The sequence below is a fragment of the Lampetra planeri genome, chromosome 6, assembly GCF_965212315.1.
Source record: "Lampetra planeri chromosome 6, kcLamPlan1.2.h2, whole genome shotgun sequence".
NCBI lineage: Eukaryota > Metazoa > Chordata > Hyperoartia > Petromyzontiformes > Petromyzontidae > Lampetra > Lampetra planeri.
In genome coordinates, this window is record NC_136112.1 from 6935425 (window position 1) to 6961239 (window position 25815).

General features: G+C 45.3%; 2 protein-coding genes across 2 annotated transcripts in view; both read right to left on the reverse strand.

Moving 5' to 3' along the window:
* Positions 1-648: 648 nt before the first annotated feature.
* LOC144719674 (interleukin-17F-like) lies at positions 649-4341 on the reverse strand. Its single transcript, XM_078595809.1, has 2 exons — positions 3927-4341; positions 649-908 (listed from the first exon to the last, which is right to left on the reverse strand). The coding sequence occupies exons 1-2, from the start codon at positions 4082-4084 to the stop codon at positions 665-667; spliced, it is 402 nt and encodes a 133-aa protein (XP_078451935.1). The 5' UTR covers positions 4085-4341; the 3' UTR covers positions 649-664.
* A 7258-nt stretch (positions 4342-11599) lies between these two features.
* Positions 11600-25815, reverse strand: part of LOC144719466 (nitric oxide synthase 1-like) — a 47945-nt gene continuing 33729 nt past the window's right edge. The window contains exons 18-26 of the mRNA XM_078595404.1: positions 24497-24575; positions 23202-23395; positions 21665-21834; positions 21062-21272; positions 18336-18423; positions 17860-17981; positions 17098-17246; positions 14789-14983; positions 11600-11987 (exon numbers count right to left, since the gene is read on the reverse strand). Coding sequence (XP_078451530.1) covers positions 11898-11987; positions 14789-14983; positions 17098-17246; positions 17860-17981; positions 18336-18423; positions 21062-21272; positions 21665-21834; positions 23202-23395; positions 24497-24575 — 1298 coding nt within the window. The 3' untranslated portion in view covers positions 11600-11897. The remainder of the gene's footprint in view (positions 11988-14788; positions 14984-17097; positions 17247-17859; positions 17982-18335; positions 18424-21061; positions 21273-21664; positions 21835-23201; positions 23396-24496; positions 24576-25815) is intronic.

The window sequence follows — 25815 nt, forward strand, 5'->3', positions numbered from 1 at the left end:
AAAAAGAATAATGTTAATGAATACATAGGTTATTTAGTCATCTGATTGAATTTTTCCCATCCCACACATAGGTTTGATGAAAAATGTTTTTGATGATTTACCTTCTAAACAAAATCTGGCCATGTGACATACCCCCAGGGGCTGCGTCCACCCCAGGTGAAGAAGAAGCACAGCTCTAAACCGTGGGACCCTGATCAACGCAAAAAAAAATCAGTTTTAGTTAGTTTTTATTATAAATTATTCAGTGTTGAAGCAGTCATCTGATGACGATCTTATCTTATGTTGTATTCAAAGTGTGCCTTTGTTCAAGGCACTTAATATAATTAAAAAACTGTATGAGCTAAAATTATTTAGATGGGTGGGGTACGTAGTTTGTTAGGAAATGGTAGGGGAGGAACGGGAAGAAGTGGAGGGGCGAGGGGAGGGAATTGGAATAGAATGGGCAACAGAGAAGAGTTGAGGCTTTCAAAGGGAGGCACAGAAGAAGGCTAAAGAGAGGCACTGCTTAGCGTACAGACGAAGTTGATTTCAGTGGAGGGGGTGCAATGAGAGAGGACGACCCGAAACAAGCTTGGGCACAGGAAGAATGAGGGACAGAGAGACAGAGAGAGAGACAGACACACGAATAATGACATGGACGACGACGACGACGACGACGAGGACATCAGCAGCTATCGTCCCGCACGCACACGCACGCCACGGCGATGGTGTGCGTGTCGGGCACCAGCACGGTCTCGCCCCGAGGGCCCAGTCCCCTACGCAGCACCGCCACGGCCTGGGTCACGGGGACGCTGCGGAGTCTCGGGACGTCCCCCGCTCGTGACCCGCGCGCCGACACCGCGCAGCCGTCGAGGCGGCACACGGCCTCGTGCAGGGTCGCAGGGTACCGCTCGGGGTCGTGGTCCACTCTGCAACGACGCCAACAGGGGTCGAACATATTTCTTAGGTGTTTTTTCGGTAATGTCACGTAGGTAAAATTTTTTTAAATTCATAAAAGTAAGATAAAAATAAAATAAAAATCACGACTTGGTTCTTTCGGTAAAGTCACGTAGAAGGGAAATAATAAAATAATAAAAATAAAACATAATAAAATAATTCTCACGGCGTTTCGGCCACAACGCAAGCAGCCGTCCTCAGGTGAAGACCAGATCTGTCGGGGAGACAGCGTCTGAATGTACCGAAAGAACCAAGAAGATGAATCCCTGCAGTCACGAAAGCTTTAAATCGAAAAATAATAATCACGTCTTTTCGGAGGCAACACAAGCTTCCGTCTTCAGGTGGAACCGTCACAGCCACGACAGCTGTATCAAGTGAGAGAAATTCCAAGAAAACAGTCCTTGTATAGATACTGGTTGAGGGTTGGAGGAGCCAAGGTATGCCCTGAATATTATTTTTGTGAGGTTCGAACTTGATACAGCTATCGTGCTGTGACTGTTCCACCTGAAGACGGAAGCTTGTGTTGCCTCCGAAACGTCGTGATTTTTATTTTATTTTTATTTTACTTTTATAAATTAATTTTTTTAACCTACGTGACTTTACCGATTAAACCTAAGAATATGAATAAGGTTCGAACAGGTCACGCGGCTGATAGCTGCCGGCCCCTGTGGGTATCTTTGCTCACGCCGGCTGCTGCTGGTGGTGGTGGTGCTGGTGGTGGTGGTGCTGGTGGTGGTGGTGGTGGTGCTGGTGGTGCTGGTGGTGCTGGTGGTGGTGGTGAAATCGCCTAGCGCTGGAGGGAGCTCTGAAGGGCGCCTTCTAGAGGGTGTTTTTAGCCTACTCTTCCGTGCAGGCCATGTGTGCTGGAGGAGGTGGGAGTGCCCACCTCTTCTTGAGTTTCATAATCGTGGACGCTTTGGACCAGGGACTGGTAACGTAAAACACTTCAAGGGAAATCTTCCCTCGAAGAGTATAATTTAAATGTAGGGAATTTTTTTTTAACGCAAAGGTGTCTTATGCAACTGGCCACAGGTATGCACGGTCCATCCCTAACTGATCCCATAAACATCCCTTTTCATTCCACTCCTGCTCTCGAATGAGCCTGGTTCTGGGGTGAGTTTTATAATCTTACGGGAGACACCAAGTGGCTCCTATTACTGTAATGTTAGAGTGAAACTACATTTAGAATTTTTACTTAAAACTTTCGTGACTGCAGGAATTTATATTCTATGTTTTTTTCGGTAAAGTCACGTAGATAGAAAAAATAATAACAATAAAATAAAAAGTGAATAAAAATATCACGACGTTTCGATCGCAACACAAGCGGTCGGCTCCCTGTTCCTGATGGTGTGTTTGAAAGTAGTTTTATGAAGGTAATGAATTTCAGATCATCTTGTACTTTCATACATAGCTGTTTGCAGAGCTGCTTTAAAACCCCCATAACTCTGAAAGAAAGTGGAAAAATATCTATGTATGTTGAACTCCTTTCGCACCGCACGTAGCCAACCGTGCTAATAGGAGGTGCGGTGGAAGGGCAACAAACGAAACACAAAAAGCAGTTCTAAATTAAACGAGTTTTCAATCTAGATTTAAAAGTGCATAGCTCCAGTGGCTTCCTAATATTGGGAGGAAGAACGTTCCAGACGGCCGCAAAAGCGCATCTGAATAATAGTCATAATAAAAGCTCACTCGCCGTTTCCGTTTTTTTTTCTCCCATTCACAAGAAACGTCAGCAGCAGCAGTGGAACGACCGCTTTGGTTTCGGTTCAAGAATAGTGCCGTCATCGCAATTGTTCCATTGAATTTGCATGCACAGTAAAACAAGTCCTTTGCGACTCGAGAGGCAAAGTGCACATACCAATCCGCGCTTTTATCAGCCGCGCAAAGGTGGGACGTTGCACTTTACAGCCTCGACCTTACATTTGCATTGATTTGCATGATACCCGCAGCGGCGACTCGGTATGGCTCGTGACGAAGGAGCAATGGGCTGGGAAACAATTCAAGCAGATGACTGAATAAGTGTGTCTCGTAACAGCAGAGCTGTTAAAAAAAAATCCTCTTATCTGGGACCATTATGGTACCATAAATAACGGGATCAATGTATGACACCGCTCCTCTCATCCATGATTAAACAAAAGCACTGATAACAGGACGAATATCGACTGAGTCACCGCAGCAGACGAGAGGAGTTGAGTGAATGCACTAATCCGACAGGCCGCGATATTGCAGGTAACAGGGAACGGATAAGAGGAGGCTTCATTGTGGACAACGGGTGAAACCCAAAAGAATTTTCTGTCATCAGCATCCTATCTACGGTGGGCTCTGGCGCGTGTAACGTACCGTCAAACAAATCCAACTGCATTGCCTCCGTTTACGTGACAACCCTTACCAGTTGGCTGTGTCGTGTGGTGGCGGGTTTTAACGACACATTTATATATTTACGCGATTTAACCCAACAAACCCTCTATTATGGATGCATTGCCTCCGCTGAACATGACTTGGCACATACTCTTAGTTCTTTCGGTAAAGTCACGTAGGTAAAAAATGAAATTAAAATTAATAAAAATAAAACAATATTAATTTTAATTTCAGTTTTTACCTACGTGACTTTACCGAAAGAACTAAGAGTATGAATCCTTGCAGTCACGAAAGCTTCAAATCTAGAATTACTTGGCACAGCTACGTGGGATTTAACAAACATCCACTTTGGCTTGCATCGATGCTTGTGCACGGAGCTGCCTCCTTTGGCTAGTTGGACACGTCTCATTGTCTGCTCTCCCACCCGCGTGCTCTCGGGTTGTGACCGCGTATTGCCCAGCACGATGCCCGTCGCTTCGCTCGACGCGCTCGGAACCTCTTTAGGAAGCGCGCAGCACAAACCGGTGCGAGGCGAGGCACAAGCGGCGCAATCGGCATCGTCTGCCAAAGCCACCGCCGATTGCAGCGAGCCACACGGGCGCGGCTTGCGCGTGCCCTGGGGGATTTGTCACCTGTGATCCCACGGGGAGATGCTCCGGTCGCTCAGGGCTTCCGAGTCGTCGCACTCCTCCGAGTCCCTGGCGAGCCTCCTCACGGAGCGCTGGATCCTCGACAGCAGGCCGCTGGCGGCTCGGTGCTCGCCCCTGGCCGCGGGGAGGACCGGTGCCATCGGAACGCCCGAGCTGCCCGCCGCCGCCGCCGCCGCCACCAACAGCGCTGCTAGTGCCGTGCAAGCCAGTGCCAAGTGCTGCGCTCACGCCCAAGGGCAGACACCGCCGCTATTTCAAGCGCACTGCACAAATGACCGCGCGCTCCACAATAAAAGTGGCGTTGGCAGCTTGACAGCCACAACGCGCTGCATGGCGCGCGGGTGCGAGGCAGTGGAATGCAGCTCGTCTGGAATTGCACAGCTGGTTACTTATTTGAGAGTTTTGAAGCACAAGTGTGTGCGCGCGTGTGTGGCAACGATCAATATAACATGTTTGAATCTGTTAACTCTGAAAAAGATTTAATGTAACCATCCGATAATTGCTGGAATGCAAATGCGGTCCACCAGATATATATATACTTTTTCTGCCATTTGTCAGGTGGATGAACGCACGTGACGATGCCATTGAAAACCGGCAATTTAAATTTGTCCGTGGAGCGAACGGCGTTATTTAAACAGCAATGTACAAACGCCACTAATTTCACCGCATCCAAACTCACACATCCAACCGCACCGTGCCACGAAACATTTACCTCGTCGAAACGTTACCGATAGAGTCACGGAATCGATCAAAACCATCAGGAGTTAAGCAACCAAACAATTTAAACATAATTAAGATCACATCACAAGCACACACCTGCATTTTTGGAAGAAGACCGGTGGTAGAGATGACTTCAGGTTTTCGGCAATGCACCTTGGCTCTCCTAAAATCTGTCATTTGAAGATTGAAGCTGCTGCTTTATATACAAATGTCCTAAATATGGCTGGAAATTCCACACACCGTTCTGTTTTTTTACATCAGCACCTGCACGGTTTGAAGAAGACGTCACACCCCAGTCACCTTCCTGTTCTATACCGACTGATGTTATCTTTTTATTGTTCACTTTACGTTGGGCGACCCATCGCAAGGAAGAGTTTTTATCGCAGGCTGCTGAATATCGGCCAACATTGCTTCAGCAACTCCAACGATGCCTCTACGTTGGAGCGATGAGAAATATCATTCATTGTGGGGGAAATTAATGTGGGGACAATGAATGCTACTTCGAGGAGTGTCACATAAAAGAAAAAAAACGTTTGTTGCTCATCAAGGAAAACATCAACTTCAGCTTCACGAGTACGTATGCGAATATGAATTCAAATTTAAATCACGCTTTCCCATAATGAACTGTCTTGGTGTACATATACAGCTCGGCATTGTTATTCTGATGATGATGATCGTCTTCTCTCAATTTCACCATGGCAACAATGCTGTTGAGTTTTTTTTCATTTTGTATACACATCGTACGCATTTGAAGCCGTTCAATACGTTTACAAACCTGATTTGCACGTTCAATCACTCTTGTTCTTCACGTGCATTTAGTTGTTCTAGGTTGGCAAACTTGACCCATACACGGATTCATGTTACGGGGATCAACGTTGCACCAAACATTTCCATTGAATCACTGATTGTTCTGTCCCAGACAAATCCAACAACCATATTCTTTAGTCCTTTCGGTAACGTCACGTGGATAGAAAATAAAAAAATATAATAAAAAATAGAATTACATTTTATCTCCGCCTGATGACGACCGCTTGTATTGCGATCGAAACGTCGTGAGTTTTTGGATTTTATTACTTTTATTTGTTATTATTTTATTTTATTATTTATCTATCTACGAAAGCACCAAAGAATATGAATTCCTGCAATCATGAAAATTTTAAATAAAATTTTTAATCCAACAAGCAATTGGCCTTCAATGCCAAACGTGATGCTTGCATTATCTCGGCCTGTGTTGGAGTATGGCCGTGAGAGATTTGTGAAGATGGACACGTATTCATATTATTTTCTAAACAGTATAAACGTACTATGTTTGGAAGGTATGACTGGCATATAGGCGCAATTATGTTTAGAAGTAAATGTTGTATTTTTTTGGTATAGTTTTCTGGCTTTTTTGTTCATGAGAAAAAAATTTATCCTTCATACATTTTATAGACAGACTATTAAGTACAGCATTTCAATAAATATGTTTTTCTTGCCAAATATGGACAACTAGGCTCTCAAAAAGAAGAGGACAGCCTAACTTTACAACGATGTATTTGCTGTTGCTGGGAGCAGGAGACGAATTTTATTCTAAGTAAACAGTGATCAGGACAATACAAAAGTCGATTGCAACGTTTTCCCGCTTACTTTTGATTGGATAAGGCTGGAAATAAAAAAAAAGATATAACCAACAAACAAAAAGTTTCAAAATTAAACGTAGCAAAAAAATTCCACTACGCAAAGACCAATCATTTAATGTGCCCAATGCTATCTCGTGCGTCATTGAGACAAATTTGTGGCATCTTACAAACGTCATCTCTCACCATAAAATAAAATAAAAACGGTGTAATGTCACGTCACAAATTGGTTAGTTACCATTAAAATAAAACACATGTTGAACGCAACTTTAATTACGCGTTTTGTTTTATTATAACATGGCCATATACCAGAACATAAACAAACATATATTTTTAGAATACACAAACGAGTTCATCTAATACTTTTTATGTTTTAAAATTCCAGTTAACTACAACACGGGGAGATAGCAGTCAACAGTATGCGGTGGTAGGAATTTCACGAGGATCAAATTACCCAGTTATATGCGCCTGCTATCTTTCGATCTTAGAAGCTAAGCAGGGTCGAGCCTGGATAGTGCTTAAATGGGCAGCCGAACGTGCATAACATGTGTTATAGGCTGCGGGGAATAGATGGTATTGTGTCTCAAATCATTGATCCCACTTCTATGCTGCCTAGTTTCATAAACTCATACTGACTGGCATGATGAAGTACAGTCAAACAGCCTCCATACGACTGACATGGCATGGGACATGCCTTCATCCAGCAGTGGAGTGACAATGGACTCTACGTGTACCTGTACTGTGGCATTTCGTGGACAAAGCTGAACTTAAATTTCGATTTAAAGCTTTCGTGACTGCAGGGATTCATCTTCTTGGTTCTTCAACCCAGCTTAAATATACGCTCCAAGCCTGGGGTGTTTCATTCAGACGCTGTCTTCCCGACAGACCTGGTCTTCACCTGAGGACGGCTTCTTGCGTTGTGGCCAAAACGTCGTGAGAATTATTTTATTATGTTTTATTTTTATTATTTTATTATTTCCCTTCTACGTGACTTTACCGAAAGAACCAAGAAGATGAAAGCTGAACTTCATTTCACCCTATGACTGTTACAAAAGTGCTGTTGGAGATATCCAGGAGAGCAGGAGTTTGGACACACGTGGGGTGGTCGAAAGCAGCCCTTTGTGTTCACTTTCACTCAGACAGTCAACTAAAGTCAGTGCTTCTCTCCACTTTGTCCCTCTTCGTGATGAGCTGGCTACGCGAATCAAAGCCGCGCAATAACGCTTCGTCAACACGTGCTGCAAAGGAACGCATGTCATTGCGGGTAACCTGCCATCCTTGTAGATTAAAAAAAAAGTATTACTGGATACAACAAAAAAATTAGTAATCACAGCTCGGGCAGGACTCGTGACCAGGAGGGATGATGGCCTTTAGTCGAGACTAATGATGGAGTTGTTGTTGTTAGTATTGTTTATTGTGATTCCGATGTTTAGCCAGCAAAGCCTCACCGAGTCTCAGAAGGGTCCTGTTACGTGCTTTGCAGTACCGGGCGATGTTGCTATGTATACAAATACATACATACTGTCGATAAAAATGTGTATATCAGTGACTGGAATGAGGCCAAATTTACCGTGGAGATAAGAAATAGATGACCTCTGAGCGGTCATATCAATTTGTGATGAATCCACGTGGGTTTCGAATTTGAGCTTTCATAAGTGCCGACTCAACACTGAGAAAACATGTTTGCTCCCAAGGCACCCAGCCGTCTACGATATTTAATACATGCTTCAAGATGCAGAGTCTCATTGGCAAGTTTCGATTAAGCAAATAATTAACGATACATTCTGCAGATGTATATTAAATTATCTTCAATGTGATATCACACGTAATATTCTTTATGCACCTGAAACCTATCCAATCATTGAGCACGTTTTTTGCGACTATTATATTGTAGTTAATTGGGTTAAATTTAACCTCTCAGACGATTGTAATGGGAGGCAAAAGGTGTGGGGGGGGGAAGATGTGATAATGAAATAGTAAGATATTTAAACATTTATCACAACTGAATGAAGAGTACTAAGCCACATCACTAAACATGTATTTGTGTTGCAATAATGTTTCCCTCGCTTTAAGCGGTAGTAGTAGATGCGTTCAAAGAAAAGGGCACACGAAGCAAATTCGCACGAAGAAACAGCTGCCTGCCGATTAGCGAACTCAAAAGCAGGAAAAGATAAAGATCCCCCGTATAGTCTTAATAGACTGTTGGGGCAAGTGCTGTTAGTCAGCACCTATGAAGGCCGGCACGGCACACGAGGGGATGGGTGGCCACAACCACGCCCGGCCGCCTTTGTCTCCCCGGTGGAGATGGTTACACACCGCAGCTACTCATTTAAGGCTGAGTAGACCTCGGGGAAGCCCAGGACCGGTTCAGATAATCTTCACAGGTGGTGGCCGTGAACGGGAATCGAACCCGAATAGCCGAGTACGTAGCGCAGTGCGCTAACCGCTACACCACCGCTCCCAACTTTGTAGGGAACACAAAAAAAGACAAAGATCCCTCGTATAACCTTAACAGACTGTAGGGGCAAGTGCTGTTAGCGAGCACCTATGAAGGCCGGAACGGTACACGAGGGGGTGGGTGGCCAGCACCACGCCCGACCGCCTTTGTCTCCCCAGTGGCGATGTTTACACACCGCACCAGGTACTCATTTAAGGCTGAGTCGTAGGGAACACAGGACACACAGTCACACACAACGTTGTCCCACGTCTGACCGCATAGCCGCATGTATAGCGAAATCAAACCGCGTAACGTAGCGACTTTTGGGTAGAAATATGTTAAAAAGCGCGACATCGCACAAACCGAACCCGCGTCGCGCGAGGGAAACCTGTACATGCTGGGATAGGGACCTCTACAGGAGCGCACGAGTGAAAGATGTAGGTAGAGCATCGCAAACACAGAAGCGCCATTCAAACAGACCATCGACTAACGACTACACGTGGGAATCTGGTTTGATCACAGGAGGTCTGTCCAGATTCAAACACAGGATGTCAGCAGTGCCAGCCGCAGTGCTTTGTTCAACTCAGTCACTCAACCACCTCTGGTATGGTGCAATCATGCACGTATGCTTCCGATTGCATGTAACAAAATCAAACCCTGTCAATAAATTGGGGACTTATACAAACACAACACAGTGACGAAATAACTTACAAGAAAGCGTGCTTTCCCATTGTGTGTCTTTGTAGCAATGATCATTGTACGCACGTTCAACGTATCGCCATGAACGAGAGGAACTGCCTATAAAACGGAGACAAATAAACAATAAAACTTTACTGGGTTAGGGGACGGTGCTGTAATATGTGCCGATATGTCAATGACGCATTTGGTTTCTATAATGCAATCATTCTGATGAAACCAATGGGAAATAGTTCACATTACAACATTTTTTTCCCAAATGACAGTCATATTTGCTGGAACATGGAGACTTTCATCCAGCAGAGGATTGACACAGATTTGCAAGTCGTTTTAGTTATTAATTTTTAAAGCTTAAATGCAGCGTAGCTGAAGAAGCGCCGTGAGGGTTATTGTGATGTTTTAAATGCCTAGTTTGATACAATTCAACAGTATGGAGACCTCGTTATGAACTGTGCACAGATTGAAATCTGAACATTTAATACTACTCTTCACTGATTATTGCGAAGAGGTGAATACAATACAATCTCGTTCAGAAGAATCAGTCGAAGAACACTTTATCTCGAGGCCATGTGGTTGTTCTGGAAAAGTGTTACATGATGATGATGATAATGATTATGACGTGAAAAAAGATTTTGAATGTAAAAGAGGTTACCAAATATCTTTGTGGGAAGTATTTCAAGGGGAGAGTATGTATGTATGTATGTAGAACTTCTTTCACACCGTACGTAGCCAATGCAGTAAGGCAGGATGCCGATGATGTCATATATAATGGACCTACATTATTTTGAGGAATTAAAAGAATGACAAACACGACGCATGAACGGCACAAGGAGATTGTCAGCCTTCCGCACGAAGATGACGGACATATGATGATAACAACAGTGATAACGAAATATCACGTGTCTTTTTTTGCAACAATGACCCCCCCCCCCAATGAATCGCACATAACGCGGTGTTGACAGCTCAATTTGTACAGCCAAGCAGTGTTTTGACCAGGGGAAATAACTATCCACAGGTGCCGAATCTTCGAATGTCAACTGGCCATTAAACATCCTGTAACGTTGTTCGCAGGAATTTGCCATTGACGTTGTCCGAAGGCAAAATTATAACTTAAACGTCTTAGACTTGCACAGCAATGGTTACTCATCTCTTTTCTCTCTTTGCCAGGGATTAATGTCAGTGATCTAACACATGGAACGAATAATTTTTGAGTGGTTTTGTGGAGGATCATGGATAATCAATTATTAATGAACAAACAGAAAGTCCATCTTTCGATGTAAAATATTTAACTTTTTTGTCATAAATAGGCAAACTTCGGGCTGGATGGAAAATACTTAATCTTATTTGAAATAAAAGCTAAAGGAGATATTTTATATATTCAGTAGTAAATTTTGCCTTGCAATTTAGAAGGGAGAGATGCACTTGCTGACAATATTATAAAATATTTTGTATTAGTAAATTCCCATTTTTCAAATTATGATTTTTAAACAACTTCTTCAGTCAACAGCAGATGGTCGTAGCGATGTATATCAAAGAGTGAAATGCAATAACAGTAATTTGGAAGTTAATAGGAATATTTTAGAGTTAAATGTAATAATAAGGCATTCCTCCAACAGTAGATATACAAAGGCATGCACATTAATTTATTTAAATACTACTAAGATTTAAATCTCAGACATTTAACGAGTAATGTAAAGGTCTCTGTTGTTAAAAAAAAACTTGTTAGTCAGCAGACAAGCCATGCCTGAGACGTCACCCACTAGGAGTGTGAAGTTGATTTACACAGACGAGTGGAATAAATTCACGGATTTAAATTTCGATTTAAAGCTTTCGTGACTGCAGGGATTCATCTTCTTGGTTCTTTCTTCCACCTCCAACCCAGCTTATATATAAGCTCCTAGCTTGGTAGTGTCTCATTCTTCACCTGAAGACGGCTGCTTGCGTTGTAGCCGAAACGTCGTGAGAATTATTTCATTTTATTATGTTTTATTTTTATTATTTTATTACTTCCCTTCTACGTGACTTTACCGAAAGAACCAAGAAGATAAATTCACGGATGTTGACGATCATTTATTTACACCTGCCCCGGATCAACCGGGAGTCTGCACACGTTGTCTGTGCTAAACAAGTCACCTTGAGGAATCTTCAACGAAGCCAGCCCAAAGCAAACACACAGCACCAAACAATGAGACAGAAGGGAGTGTTTATTGTCGTTCGTAATCGTTAATGCCATGCATGCCGTGGCATTACTTTTCTAACACAATATTGTGCGAGCACAACGTAACAATATGACTTCGCATGCCAAACAATTGTACACGAGATGGTAGCAATGCAGCCTGGTTACACTGCCAATCAGACATAAAACACAAACATCACAAAGCAAACGTTACCAATTTTGTTTCCAACAGCTAACCCAGTCAGGATTCATCCATTCAATTCACCACAGTTAATAGTTGTCACTGCATTTCATTTTTGTTTCATTGATCACTTAGTTCCCGGAGTATATCCTGGGTTGGAACTATCAAGCGAAGAATACTTTGCTCCAAAGATGTCTTCGTGGTATCGATTATTGTCCTGAAAAACAAAACGAGAAGAACGTCTGGTAAGTGACCATTCGGTTTGCGCATGCATCAATGAGGCCCTCTGTTGGCCACTCGGGCGCTATGTTAAAAAAAATACGTGAACTGCAGTAGGCTTAAAGCAGGGGTGGGGAACCTTTTTTTCTGCCAAGAGCCATTTGGATATTTATAACATCATTCGCGGGCCATAAGAAATGATCAACTGAAAAATTAGCCTGTTATATTTGGTCAAACATTTAATTAACTCACCCCTAATGTGATGGCTGGAACTGCTTCTCTTTCGTGAGGCGTGTGATGTTAGCTGGTATTGATGATTTTGCTACTCGCAACTGCTTTTCCAGGTTTGCTCCTAGATTTATTGAATTTCGAGTCCCGCCTGCGGTTGCCTTGACAGGGCCAGACCAGATGATTTCGCGGGGCCTTACACGGCCCGCGGGCCGGACGTTCCCCACCCCCGGCTTAAAGCAACGCTTCTCAACTCTAGCTCTCACGAATCCCACGGTTCAGCTTTGTGAGATTACCAACCACGAATACGAATAGAAAAGGCCGGTAAATCACAAATAGGTGGACCGTCGTGGTTCTCAAGGATCGGAGTTGAGAAATAAATCACACGTGCTTGTGTTGCGCCTTGCACGCTCTAGCCCTCATCGTGAAACACTGTTGGAGTTCATGCCGTGGCATTTTATACTAAAAAAACACACGTGTTTTGTTACAGAGAAACTAGGCGCATATTTAACCCCCTCAATAAACTGAGACTGAGAATTTTGTTGGGCAGCTACGTTCTCGAACGCGAAGTGATATGTAGTGACATTGCCTGAAGTTCCTTATGTAGTCGTAGTAATAGAAGGTAGTAAAGGTGCAGCCCTGCAATTCCTTGAGCACACAACTGACGGCGGAAGAGCCTCCACTAGAGGGAGCCCTAGAGAGGGTGTTTTGGCCTACTCTTACACTCCGGCCACATGTCTTATAAGAGGTGGAAGCACCCACACTTCACCGCACCAAGGTGGAAGCACCCACACTTTACCCCACCAAGGTGGAAGCACCCACACTTCACCCCAGCACATGATACCTGCTGATTGACCAACCGGTGGCTCGAGGAATCTGCCCATTGTTTCAACTGCCGCGACTGGCGAATGAATCGCACTGGCGACCTCTGCATCGCAAATCCGGTTCACTAACCATTGCACCACACGCAGCATCCTAGATAGTAATACGTCTTCATTATAAACACCAGAGCCTGTTGGCTTCGTTAAGAGAGACTTGGGTCCCAAAAGCGACAGTGCACATGCGATAAATGGTCTGAAACAACAAAATATAGGGTTCGAATAATGATCAATATGTAAAAAAACATTAATCATAAGTGCATTATTGATACATGAATTGCATATGACACATCAATATGTATCACATATCAACATTTAAACATGCACTGCTGATGCATAACTTGAATGAAATACGTTGGAGTGGTCATGTGAAATGTTATGATTTAAACATGTATTACTATGAAACATATTACAATGCCGATTTAAAGCTTTCGTGACTACAGGGATTCATCTTCTTGGTTCTTTCGGTAAAGTCACGTAGAAGGGAAATAATAAAATAATAAAAATAAAACATAATAAAATAATTCTCACGACGTTTCGGCCACAACGCAAGCAGCCGTCCTCAGGTGAAGAACAGGTCTGTCGGAAAGACAGCGTTGTGGCTGAAACGTCGTGAGAATTATTTTTTATTTGTTATTATTTTATTATTTTATTATTTCCCTTCTACGTGACTTTACCGAAAGAACCCAGTAGAAAATATTACAATGCATCTAACGCTATTACCGCTTTGGATACAACTAATGAATAATGAATAATCACGACTGTCACAACCATATGACCACTATTACAATGAACTAATTGCACGGCTATTGTACAAGCCAATTATACTTATAGTACGGCGTACAATACAAGGTATTAAATGGTCACTTCAACGCATGTAACGATGCATCGATCCACCAAATGTAAATGATGACGATAAAGGGGTTGAATCACCCGTGTGAAAATAAATCATTTACAAAATAAGCAAGCTACATGATCATGTCCACATCTAGGCTAAAATGAATGAACATAACTACCAACAATACAAAAAACAGTTAGGCACAATACAAATGAGATGGTAAAAGTGAAACCAAAAATAATCGATTACTGCGTCGAATCACAATTCCAAAATCACGACAATTTATTGAACTTCTGGGAGAGTGAATTTCGTTACATGACTAACCTCCATCATAATCGTCAGAAATCCAATTAAGTGGGAGATGCCTTTGTGAGTCTACGTCTGTGCGTGTGTATGTGCAGTAGCGCACCGGTTTACGTGCTACGCTATGAACCTGGCCACCTCCAGTTCCCGGTCCTGGGCCTCCCCTAGGTCGACTCAGCCTCAAATGAGTACCTAGTGCGGTGTGTAGTAAAACATCGCCACTGTGGAGACAAAGACCGCCGGGCGTGGTGCTGGCCACCCCCCCCACCCACACCCCTTCCCGTGTGCCGCGCCAGCCTTCAAAGGTGCTCGCAAACAGCACTCGCCCTAATAGTCTGTTAAAGGCTACACGGGGGATTCATCTTCTTGATTCTTTCGGTAAAGTCACGTAGAAGGGAAATAATAAAATAACAAAAATAAAGCATAATAAAATAATTAGTTTTTCCCTTCTACGTGACTTTACCGAAATAACCAAGAAGATGAATCCCTGCAGTCACGAACGCTTTAAATCGAAATTTACACGGGGGATCTTTTGCCTTTTGTGACCATCACCTTCATGGTGCTGAGCAGCTGGGCGGCTTGCTGAGGGCTCAGGCCCCTGGTGCGCCCCAGCACCTCCTGGAGCGCCGTCTGCACGCCCTGCGCCATGGTGACGTCACCGCACACGTACACGTGGCCGCCGACGTCGCTCAGCACCATGGACAGCTCCTCACCGAGTTCCTCCAGCACCACGTCCTGCACGTAGCGCTGCCGGGTGCGAATATGACCGAGCGCCTTGAGAGCCTTGGAACTAGGGCTGAACTCATATTCTTAGGGTTTTTTCGGTAAAGTCACGTTGGTAAAAAATTGAAATTAATAAAAGTAAAATAAAATAAAAATCACGACCTGAAGACGGAAGCTTGTGTTGCCTCCGAAACGTCGAGTCATCGCAAAAAAATCGCAGCCTTTGCGATTTGCTGATCGCATTGTTTCAAATTGCGATTTCCATTTGAAATCTATTAATTGTTCAGCCCTACTGAGAACACTTCGAGTCTTCTGGCTTCACGCGTGGAGCATGAACCTCACACAGCCGGTTTCATACCCACTGAGCTATCGGCGGTGGCTCGTCAACGGATGTAGGGCGGTGTTTGAGAATGAGTGGTCCGTAGAAGTAGATGTTCCAGAACCTCTTCCGATATTTCCCCCCCATCCTGATTGTACTATTGGCATCATGCCTTCAGATGAAGAATTCATCCGGTATTTTTAGGGGAAATAATGAGAACGGTCCTCAGAAGCAGATGTCATAGAATTACTTCCGAGATCGCTGCAAGTGACCACTATGGGGCAGCACTTTTCCATATGCACTGTTATAGATAAAGGTTCATCACGTGATAGTAAATGCAATATTTATAATTCTCATCACCTACATTTAGCAAGTTGCAAGGTCGGTCCCGTTCACCGCCGATTCTCAGAACGCGCAAGAGGTTCAGCGTTAATTTTATTTAGTGAGGTATAGCGCCGTTATTTTTAAAGACATTGTACTCACCGCAGAGAACTGTAGCGACACGACCACACTCTGTGATAGCTGGCGCCAAACTGTGCCACACGCCCCACCCACGTGGCCATGTGGGAGCCTCGGTATCGATAAAATTATTTTATTTTAGTTTTTGTTCTGGTTACGTTTCTATGGCGTACACGTGCATCATCAAAACGGAAAAGTGCAGAATCAAATTAAAAGCGATCGTGGTGCTGAGCAGCACTGACCGCTGAACCACTTGACCATCAGAACACTCTTAACCCTTGGGCTTTATTTGCTCCGTTTTTTTTTCAAAACTGTATTCTAATCTTGCTGTCGGCATCACATCATGGCACAAAGTATAAATTCGAAATGCTCGCAGAATAGTCCACTTGATGAAGCATATTTCACGGAACTACATCTGAGCTCCCTTCGTGTGACATATTTTATCCACTCAAGGGGGGGGGGGGGGGTGAACTTTTTCACATTCCATTCCCAACTGCAGAGATGTGCCTCTGGAATGGCGGTCAATGCAATATTTCACATTTTCAGAAGTGGCACTTAGCCAAATTAAGCGAAAAATGGAATATCGCGAGAAGCTTTTAATAATCACTCATTGGTACATCACAACTCACTGCACATGAGAATCCGGTTTAAACACGGGTGACTGAAACACAGATTCAAAGCCAGAACCTCAGTTGTGCCAGCTCAGCACTTTGACCCCTGAATCAGCCGTTAGCTTCGAGGTTTTCAGCTTTATTTGGAATCACAGGACATGCTCCGAGCGACATGATGTAAAGTCACGTGCAGGGCCTCTGTTTCCTCTACGTTTTGAAAAACACAGCATGACACCAGTATGATGTAAAGCTGTAATTTTTCAGGATCCTATTTTTTAACAGTATGAGGTAAGGACTGGTGCATGTATGAATTTATAAACTCCTGCAAAGCAACTGTGAACATTACTGTAGACTAACAGACAATTAGGCATTAATCACATTAGACGTGTTTCAAACATGGGCGAAGAAAGGTTTAGCGAAGTCTTGTTTTTTCATAACTAAAATTGTCATGCATTCAATAACCATCAGTGAAAACACATTTATTTATAACTGCTTTTCTTGTTTAATTGTCCCTAGTTTTATTTACCTTACCCCGCACCTCCGATTAGCACGGTTAGCTACGTACGGTGTGAAAGAAGTTCAACGTATGGACAAACACAACTGGTTTGAAGACGTTTGTTAATTTTCGTCCTACTTTCGTAGGCGTCTTTCCGCGTGCACACACTTTGATTCCGTTTTGTGGTCAACTGCCTCATTCTTAACGCTACATCTCAAATGCCAAAAGTGGTTTTGGTGAATGTGCATCTTGCCTTGGGACAGCCTGGCTGCCTAGAGTAGGCCACATGAGCAGACTTGAGGACGCCCTTCTGCAGGGCATCTTTAATCTCCTCCTTGTAGATGTGGTCGTGAGATTCACTCCGACAGCCAAACACGAGCACCATTGCGGGTGAAGGAACCCCTGTAGGCACCACGGATGGAAGGAAACGTAAACATTCGTGCGTGTGTGTGCATGCACGCACGTGCGCAAACAGCAGTGGAGCGTTAGTGTAGTGGTTAGCGCACTCTGCTACGAAGCCATCAACCCGAGTTCGATTCCCGCTCACAACCAAAGCAGTAGCAAATATTTGAACCGGTCCAGTGCCGTCACGAGGTTGACTCAGCCTTAAATTAGTAACTAGTGCGGCGTGTAAACATCATAATTAAAAGGAATAAAATGCTGTGAGCGAGCACCTACGAATGCCGGAACGGCACATGAGGGGGTTGGGGGCCAGCACCACACCTGGCCGCCTTTGTCTCCCGCTGTGGCAATGTTTATACATCGCATCGGGTACTCATTTGAGGCTGAGTCGACCTAGAGGAGGCCCAGGACCGGTTCAGATAATCGTGACTGGTGTTGGTCGTGAATGGGAAATGAAATCGGATTGTCGGCTTCGTAGCGCAGGGCGCTAACCCCACATACGCATGTGAATGAGTGAATGCATTTGTATGTGGGTACGCTGTTCATGTTCAAGCCATTGGAGTTTATAGAAAAGTGACACGTGAGGATTTGTGAGATCTTAACGCACACATACCGGTTGTTTGCATGTCGAACAATCTCTGTTGCCAAAAGCCCCGGAAAGGTGCGATGCCTGTGCCTGGGCCAATCAGAATGCATGGGAGGGAGGGGTCAGAGGGCAAGTGAAACCCAGGTGCTCTGTGCAGAGGAAAAAAACACACACACACACACGAGAAAAACATAAATCCACAATTAAGTCATCGACACTTAAACTTGACCCTGAAAACTTTTCACAGGCTCCCACAAGGCAATGCGGGAGGGCGTGTGGCACAGTTTGGCGATGGCTATCAGAGTGTGGTCGTGTCGCTACAGTTTTCTGCGGTGAGTACAATGGCTTTAGAAACAACGGCGCTACGCCTCTCCAAATATAACTCACACGGAGCCGCTTGCACGTTCCGAGATTCAGAGACGTTAACCCCAATGGCCAACACTCATTGTCAAACCGATCTGACCCCAATGAGGAAGCACGGCCGGCGTGTGAGAGTCACTCACGCTCGCACGAAGCAGGGCACCTCTTCTCCGTGCCCGACGGCCTCGAGCCAGGTCGAGCAAATGCCGTTGCGCACCGGTCCATCCCCGCCTGGGAGCCACATGAACATTGATCACATTTCGATTTAAAGCTTTCGTGACTGCAGGGATTCATCTTCTTGGTTCTTTCGGTAAAGTCACGTAGAAGGAAAATAACAACGCAAGCAGCCGTCCTCAGGTGAGGACGGCTGCTTGCGTTGTAGCCGAAACGTCGTGAGAATTATTTTATTATTTTTAAATTTTTATTATTTTCCTTCTACGTGACTTTACCGAAAGAACCAAGAAGTTTGATCACATTTCTAACAGCGCCTCAAGAGCAAATACCGCTTCACAGTGGGCGAAGCACAATGCCGTAGCGCTACAATGAACCCGACGCTGTAGTGCGATTTTATCCTCGGAGCCACGGCGCTGCAAAGTCGATTGTGATCAGTTATGCGCCGAGGATTTCGACAGTTTTGTTCAGTTGATCGATCAGCAGGTGGTGAAACAGAGTGTGGGTACTTCACACGTCTTCAGAGCCGTCGGGCCAACGTGGAAGAGTAGGCCAAGATATGTTCGAGAGGGGATTCTGAGAGATACGTCTAGTCGAGAACCATCCACCAGCAGCGGATCAAGAAAGCAATTGCAGGGCTGCACCTTTACCTTTACACTTTTTTTGTCGTGGTCAATTTCTTGGGCTCTATTACATAAATATGGTGGCCCTTCTTACAAGACATACCCACCACGAATCAGCAGCTTATTATGCTGATTACATCCTTGCTGAGGGTGATATTGGCATGTAAAAATAAATATTGATTGATTGATTATCTAGCCACCCCCCCCCCACCCCCAGTTACCCCTAGCGCAGCATCACACGCGAGGAACTGAGATAATTGCTTTCTGCTACAACTATTTCCGTGATGTCCAAGTGGCCGCGCAGTCGATCGTCAATCGTCAAAGTGATCGATGACTTAAACAACTTAAACAACAACCAGACAGCCCAGCTCTGCTTTACTCACAAAATTGTAACGGTGGCGACTACCAATGAAACTGCCCCAGAGCAATGGCTGCCACCTGCTCTCTAATTTTTTACACAACACTCGTTACTTGTCAAATTTTAAATAACATTTGGCCACGCAAGCTTTAAACAACTGCCTCCGCAGCCGTAACCTGCGTCGCGTAAAATCGCGCGCAATTAAAATGTGCAAGCGCAAATGAAGCATGCCGTATAAATATGTCAAATGTGGAGCGCCCAAGCGTGGAGAGCTGCGAGCTCATGGTTCTGCAACCAAATCTGTGACATATCCTCGACGTCTACGCATGGCAACAACATTGCGGACGTTGAGCCGGCGTTGACGGAGCGAATATGCTACACGAGGGGATTGCGTACGATTGCTGCGTACTCCCTCCGTGTCGTCTCATCTGCCATGCTGAACTAAACTATTTGAGTTTAACACGTAGGCTTTCGCGACCAATAAACTATTTGATTTTACGACGAAAGGACCACTGAGCTACACAGCTCTTACACCTTTGGAACCTCATTTGCCAGTAAAAAAAAATATGATAATTGTTATTTTTTTGCATTATCACTGCAGGTATTGTGGTCTATGCAAACATGACTCCTTGTAAAAAAGGTGTCAGTTTTGTTGCCAGATAGAAGGGTAAAAAAACAATTATCATACACAGCTCTTTTTCAGGAGCGACCTGGCCACGAATGATAGTTCAATGAAGTGGCTCATCACGTGGACTATTAATAGCAGCTAAATACTCTTAAACGCATATTTCTAAACGTCGAGGGGAAAACCAGAGGACCCGGAGAAAAATCCACGCGAACATGCAAACTCAAAGTATACAGGCGTCCTGGTCAGAATCGAAGCCACAACCTCCTGCATACTAGGCAAGGTAGTTATCACTGCGCTGCAGTATCGAGATAATTTATATAGCACCTTTATCCAAGACGCATTACAATAATCATACAATTGTACATTCGGTGTGTGCCATAGGAGTGCTGTAAGTGTATTTTTAGGATGCTCTGGAAGATCAGTGAGGGGGCAGTGAATGTTTCTCAGGGGGAGTCGTAGGGCTAGCGAGGGGTTGCAGCAGGGGTGTCATAATTATCAGTCGTAATCTATTCACTGCTGGACGGACCTTCTGGGAATATTTGCAGCTACAAATCAATACAATCAGCAGTGGAAGATTTTACAGGTTTGAGAAATTGCCTGTATTCATAGCACGTAATAGTGTGGTTATATGACAATAATGTAATAATAATGTAGATTAAGGTAAAGGTGCAGCCCTGCAATTGCTTGCTCATCCCACTGCTCGTGGAAGGGCCTCCACTAAGAGGTGGCTCGAGACGCTATTTCTTCCTCCTCCTCTTCCAGGCTGCCTAGATGTTTTGGAAAAGGTGGGAATATCCACACCGCGCGTGACTTACCGTTTGACTCACGGTGGTGCATCCATTTAAATCACTGGGTGGACAGAGGCGGGGGAATTTAATTCACTTGCCCCTTTTGTTCCAACTTCCGCACTGGACGGGCGACTTCTGGATCGCAAGTCCAGCGTGCAAACAATTTCACCAGGGCAGCGATATCATAATAACATAATATTAACAATAACATCAGTAATATAGTGGCCCCCCTCGTGGTCCTGATTATGAACAAACGATTGTCGAGTGACATGGGGATACGCCGCACCACTCACTCCCTCACCTCGCGTGCGGTATTTCACCACGGCGACGGTGAGGTGAATCTGCCTCGGGTACAAGTGCGGAGACGAACTGATGGAATAGTAGCGCGGCTGCAGCAAAGGCAGCTGGGTAATCAGGAGGCAAGCTGGGACACGGACGGATGGGAACTGGTCCAGGGCCTCCGGGATGGTGCAATTTCCCTCGCGTCGCCACGTCTCGTATTCCGGTCCTCCCTTTGGATTCGCACAGCACAACAATGTGGTCAGTGCACGTGTGACTTACACCTACATTAAAAACAACACTACTGCTTTAAATAAAACGTGTTAAATACGTGTGTATTTTTTCACAAATAATTATCTGTGCGTCTACATTCTGGCAGGTTTTTACGATACGCGAAACAAATTATTGATTCAACTCGGGCGATCTGCAAATAAAATCAAGAGTCAACGTCACAATGTCATCTTTTACGCACGGGTTTTTATCGTCCACCGTTGCGCCAAGAGGGATTTCGTTTGCACGGCATTGTTTTTTTCGTCGCTTGCGTAACACAACCTTGGACGTTTGGAATCCAGCCTTGCGTCAAACGCGCGAGCGACAGCGGACGCTAAGCAACGGAGAGCCTCACCTTGCCAAGCTGCAACAGGGAGTCCCGGTCGGTCACATCGGCCGCCAGAGAGGCCAGCTGCTGCAGGAAGCGAGCGCTGGGTGGAGAGCTGATGTCCAGGAAGCGCGAGAGAGCGTCCGAGATGGTGCAGGGAGGCAGCCTCGAGACCTCGACCCACTTTGTGACCGTTCCTTGGTAAAAAAAAAAAGTAGAATTAAATTTTTTTTACAATAGTATTAATTAAATGAATACATTTGAAAAAACAAATTTGAAAAAAAAAACATTTGAAAAAAAAAACATTAAAAAAAACGCATGCGCTCACTCGTCAAGAGTTTTATGAGCGCGTTTCGAAGAAAGGACGTGAGCTGCGGATATTTGTTTGCGGACGAAGGACGCTGTAAAAATGAGTGGGGAGATTTATTTGACTCTGCATGCTCTGAGCAAGCGTGGATGTAGTCGTGGTGAATTATTAACCAAAGCAGCTTCCTGTGTTGGGTAAGTCGTGCAATTATTGGTGCAAATGTATCATGAGGATAGTGCTACATTGGTATTATTATTATTTTTGTTATTAGCAGTGTTGCAAGTGTGGTAGTCACACTCGTTCAATAAAGTTAGTTTCTGGCGCATGTTTATCAGAGTGTTCATTTGAACCTTATGGCGGTCCCGGATAAACGGAAGTCAAAATCGTAATTCATGTATTTATTTTGGCGACTCCATCCCACCGCGCACATAAACGCCGCGACCCACCTGGCGCGGATCGTTCTGTCGTCGTGTCGTCCAAGCGCAGCAGCGAGGACGAATGCGCAGAAAAAACTAAACTTTGAAACTCTGATTAGCGCATCGTGTAGAGCTCGTCGAGAGGAATAGATTGCCGTGTCGTTCGCCTTCAGCAGACATACAATGACGTCGCAACGCAGTTTATGCAAGAGCTGGGGGCTTATGGTACCCCGGGGTCCCGCCATAGGGTTCGTTTGTCAAGCAGTATTTTTGTTTTGCTGGCCGCTGAAAGATTTCAGAATTAGCCAATGGCAGGGTCCTCGAGCTTGCATTCAGGAGGGTAGCAGATTTGGCACGGGCACCTCCCCCAGTAAACACGCCGACGTTGGGCCAACATCGCCATGTGGCTGGGAAGCAACATTAGCCAAGCATTGGCCCAAAGTTCCACGTCCAGCGCGCTGCTGCGGGAAAACATTCACTGTTCCCTCTCACCTTACCTCTCCGCATGCTCATGCGCGTCTTTCACACGCGTACGTCTGCAACAAACGTGGGCCGAGGCATCTTGGTATCACGTGAGCAGCTCCTCACATCGCAGCCACTCCAGAGCTTGACATTTGCTGCCCCCTCCCGAGTTACAACAATCTGCCGCTGCCCTGGGCAAATGCCCACGTTGCTTACGCCAACAGCCAGTGCTGCCAGCGCTTGCCTTAACCTCTTAGCAGGCAGGTGTTTGGCTGCTAAGAGAGTCCACAGTGCAGCTACACCCGCTGTTCGCACTACCGCCCCCCCACCGCTCCTGCACTCGCAACAGCCTCCAAATGAACGGTGGCACGCGGCTTACCCGTCGGCGTCGTCGTCTCTTCCAGACACTCGACCCTCACCACCTGCTCGGCTTGAGCGGTGCCCTCGATCCGTCTCATCAGCCGGCGCACCAGGGCGGCTGCATTGGCCGGGAAGATGCCCACGTGGTCGCCCGGCCGGTAGCGCAGCTCGCGCTGCTCGAGAGTGTCCAGTCGGATCAGCACGGTGCGGCGTCTGCGGGGGGGGGGGGGGGGGCGGGCGGGGGGGGGGGGCGGGGGGGGGAATTAGCCATCGAGGGTACAACGGTGTCTACGCAAAATAACGTGGGTGGACGTACCGTGCCACGTCAACATTGAGGGATTATTATTATTGTGGAGGGACTGAAACAGGTGAACTTTTTCCACAAATCTGGCTGTCGCCTGATGAAGCTGCTTGTAATAACTGGTGAAACGTCGTTATTCGGATTGTAAATGTTGTGGATTGGCTCTCCAACGCACCGGTGTGCTGTACTAGTATACTACACTATACACTACAATACACTACACTATACACTACACTATACACTACACTATACACTACACTATATACTACACTATGCACGACACTATACACTACACTACACACTAGTGCTGTACTAGTGACGAATTGGCCACGTTCTGTTTACGCGACAACCCTCACTAGTTGGCTGTGTCGGGTGGTGGCGGGTTTAACGACACATTTATATATTTACGCGATCCAACCCCAAAAAAACCTCTTTTATGGATGATATTGGTCGCGAAAGCCTGCGTGTTAAACAAAAAAATGTTGTTGAAATGTTTTTGTTGGTTGGGATAATTGCACTCCAGAAGATCAAAACGAGTCCCGTAATTTGAGGGACACGATGGTGCTAAGGGATGCTGCCTAGTGCTGCTGTCATCTGTGTCCATCTCCACGCTGCACAGAAACGTCACGTGCAACGCAGCCCCAGTCGCGTGTTGCAAGCTGTAAATGGGCTTGATTTGATCTTTGGAAAATTAACGGGGTCTTGTTTAAAGATAACGAATACCAACAAATCGCCCCACCCATGAATTAGCTTTGTATCTCAAGCACAACGGTGTAAGCGCGATGCTAAACCCCACGTGCGTGGGAAAAGTGGAGTGAACATGTGTTGCGATCACTCCGTACAAAACGACGCGTGAATCTTCAACTGCCGAAAAGATCCCACGATTATTGCATGGGGGAAGCTGCGGCTTTCCGAGTCTTGAGCGCGGCTCGTGAATGCAGATGATGTGTGTGGATCGTGAGTGCGGATCCTTGAGTGTGGCTGCGATGTTGCGGAGGTGCTGCTCAAATTACCCCGAGTCTGGACTTTGGAGGTTCTGGCGAGACAGCAGTTTGGCTCCGACGACTTTCTTCCTGTGCGTGCAGGTGTAGCCTGAAAAGCCAGCACGTGCCACATGCGGTTTCTGTCACACTGCTTTTTTGCGTTCAGTTTGTTGTCCTTGCCCGCGGCTCCGATTAGCAGGGTTCGCTACGTACGGACACGTTGCGCGAGTGCGCGGTCCGATTAACGCCACGGGGGCTTTAGGGGACTGCAGCCGAGGGCCACGACTTTCGTGGAGCCCTCGAAGATAAATCAGAATCAAAAATCTTTGAGACTGGAGGAATCCGACGAGCTATGAAGATCTTTTTCAGCAGGGGCAGTAGGAAAGTTACAACATTACAAAAACCGAGTGCAAAGCATTAGGAATGGTAAGCAAGCCACTAAAACTGAATAAATGAAATTAAAATTAAAGTATATAAGTACGAAATATATCGGTAGCAACGACACAGCCCTGCAATTGCTTGCTCACACCACTGCTGTCAGAAGGGCCTTCCGCTAGACGGAGCTCTACAGAGGCCCTCTAAGTGTTCTTGGTTCTTTCGGTAAAGTCACGTAGAAGGGAAATAATACAATAATAAAATAAAACATAATAAAATAATTCTCACGACGTTTCGGCCACAACGCAAGCAGCCGTCCTCAGATGAAGAACAGAGCTGTCGGAAAGACAGCATCCTAATGAACACCGCTAAGCTTGGCAGCGTATTTTAAGTTGGGTATGTCAAGGCGCTCTCCTCATCCCACCCAAAAGCGTGGAGAGGCCGTTATCCAGCAGTGGCTTGACTAAAGGCGTACAAATAAACGATTGTTCACTTAACGTTATAGTTTGTTGTGATATAGTGACTCGCAGGCAGGTTTACTCTCTTCAACGAGTTGAGACAATGGACAAGTCAACGTTTGCTCTTGATAGGCTCTGTTTGAAACTAGGGTCACAGTAATGTGAGCCGTGGTAAAATTATAAAAAATTAACCCGTAAAAACAAAGTTTTTCACTATAAATCCTTTATATGCGTGGCGGCTAGAGTCCTCTCGTCCTCTGGCTTGAGATGGCTGCCACCTATGGGTCAGATGATTGCCTGCCACCATTAAGCAATTGGTAATTTTCACGAAAATTAATTGTCACGCACAACGAGTCTGTGTGCAAAATGTCAGCTCGATTGGATCACGGGAAGTGGGTTAAAAAACGACCGAAAGATTTGCACGGTCGTAAGCGCGCAAGCAAGTGAACTTAATATAAAGGATTTAAAAACCCATTTGCCTAGGCCTCTGCGATAAAATGGTAGTTCTGAGTGGGC

Coding starts and splice junctions, on each gene's coding strand:
- LOC144719674 (XM_078595809.1), bottom strand. CDS start 4,084: ATGGCACCGGTCCTCCCCGCGGCCAGGGGCGAGCACCGAGCCGCCAGC. Junction 909..3,926: donor ATCTCCCCGTGGGATCACAG/GTGACAAATCCC, acceptor GCGTCGTTGCAG/AGTGGACCACGACCCCGAGC.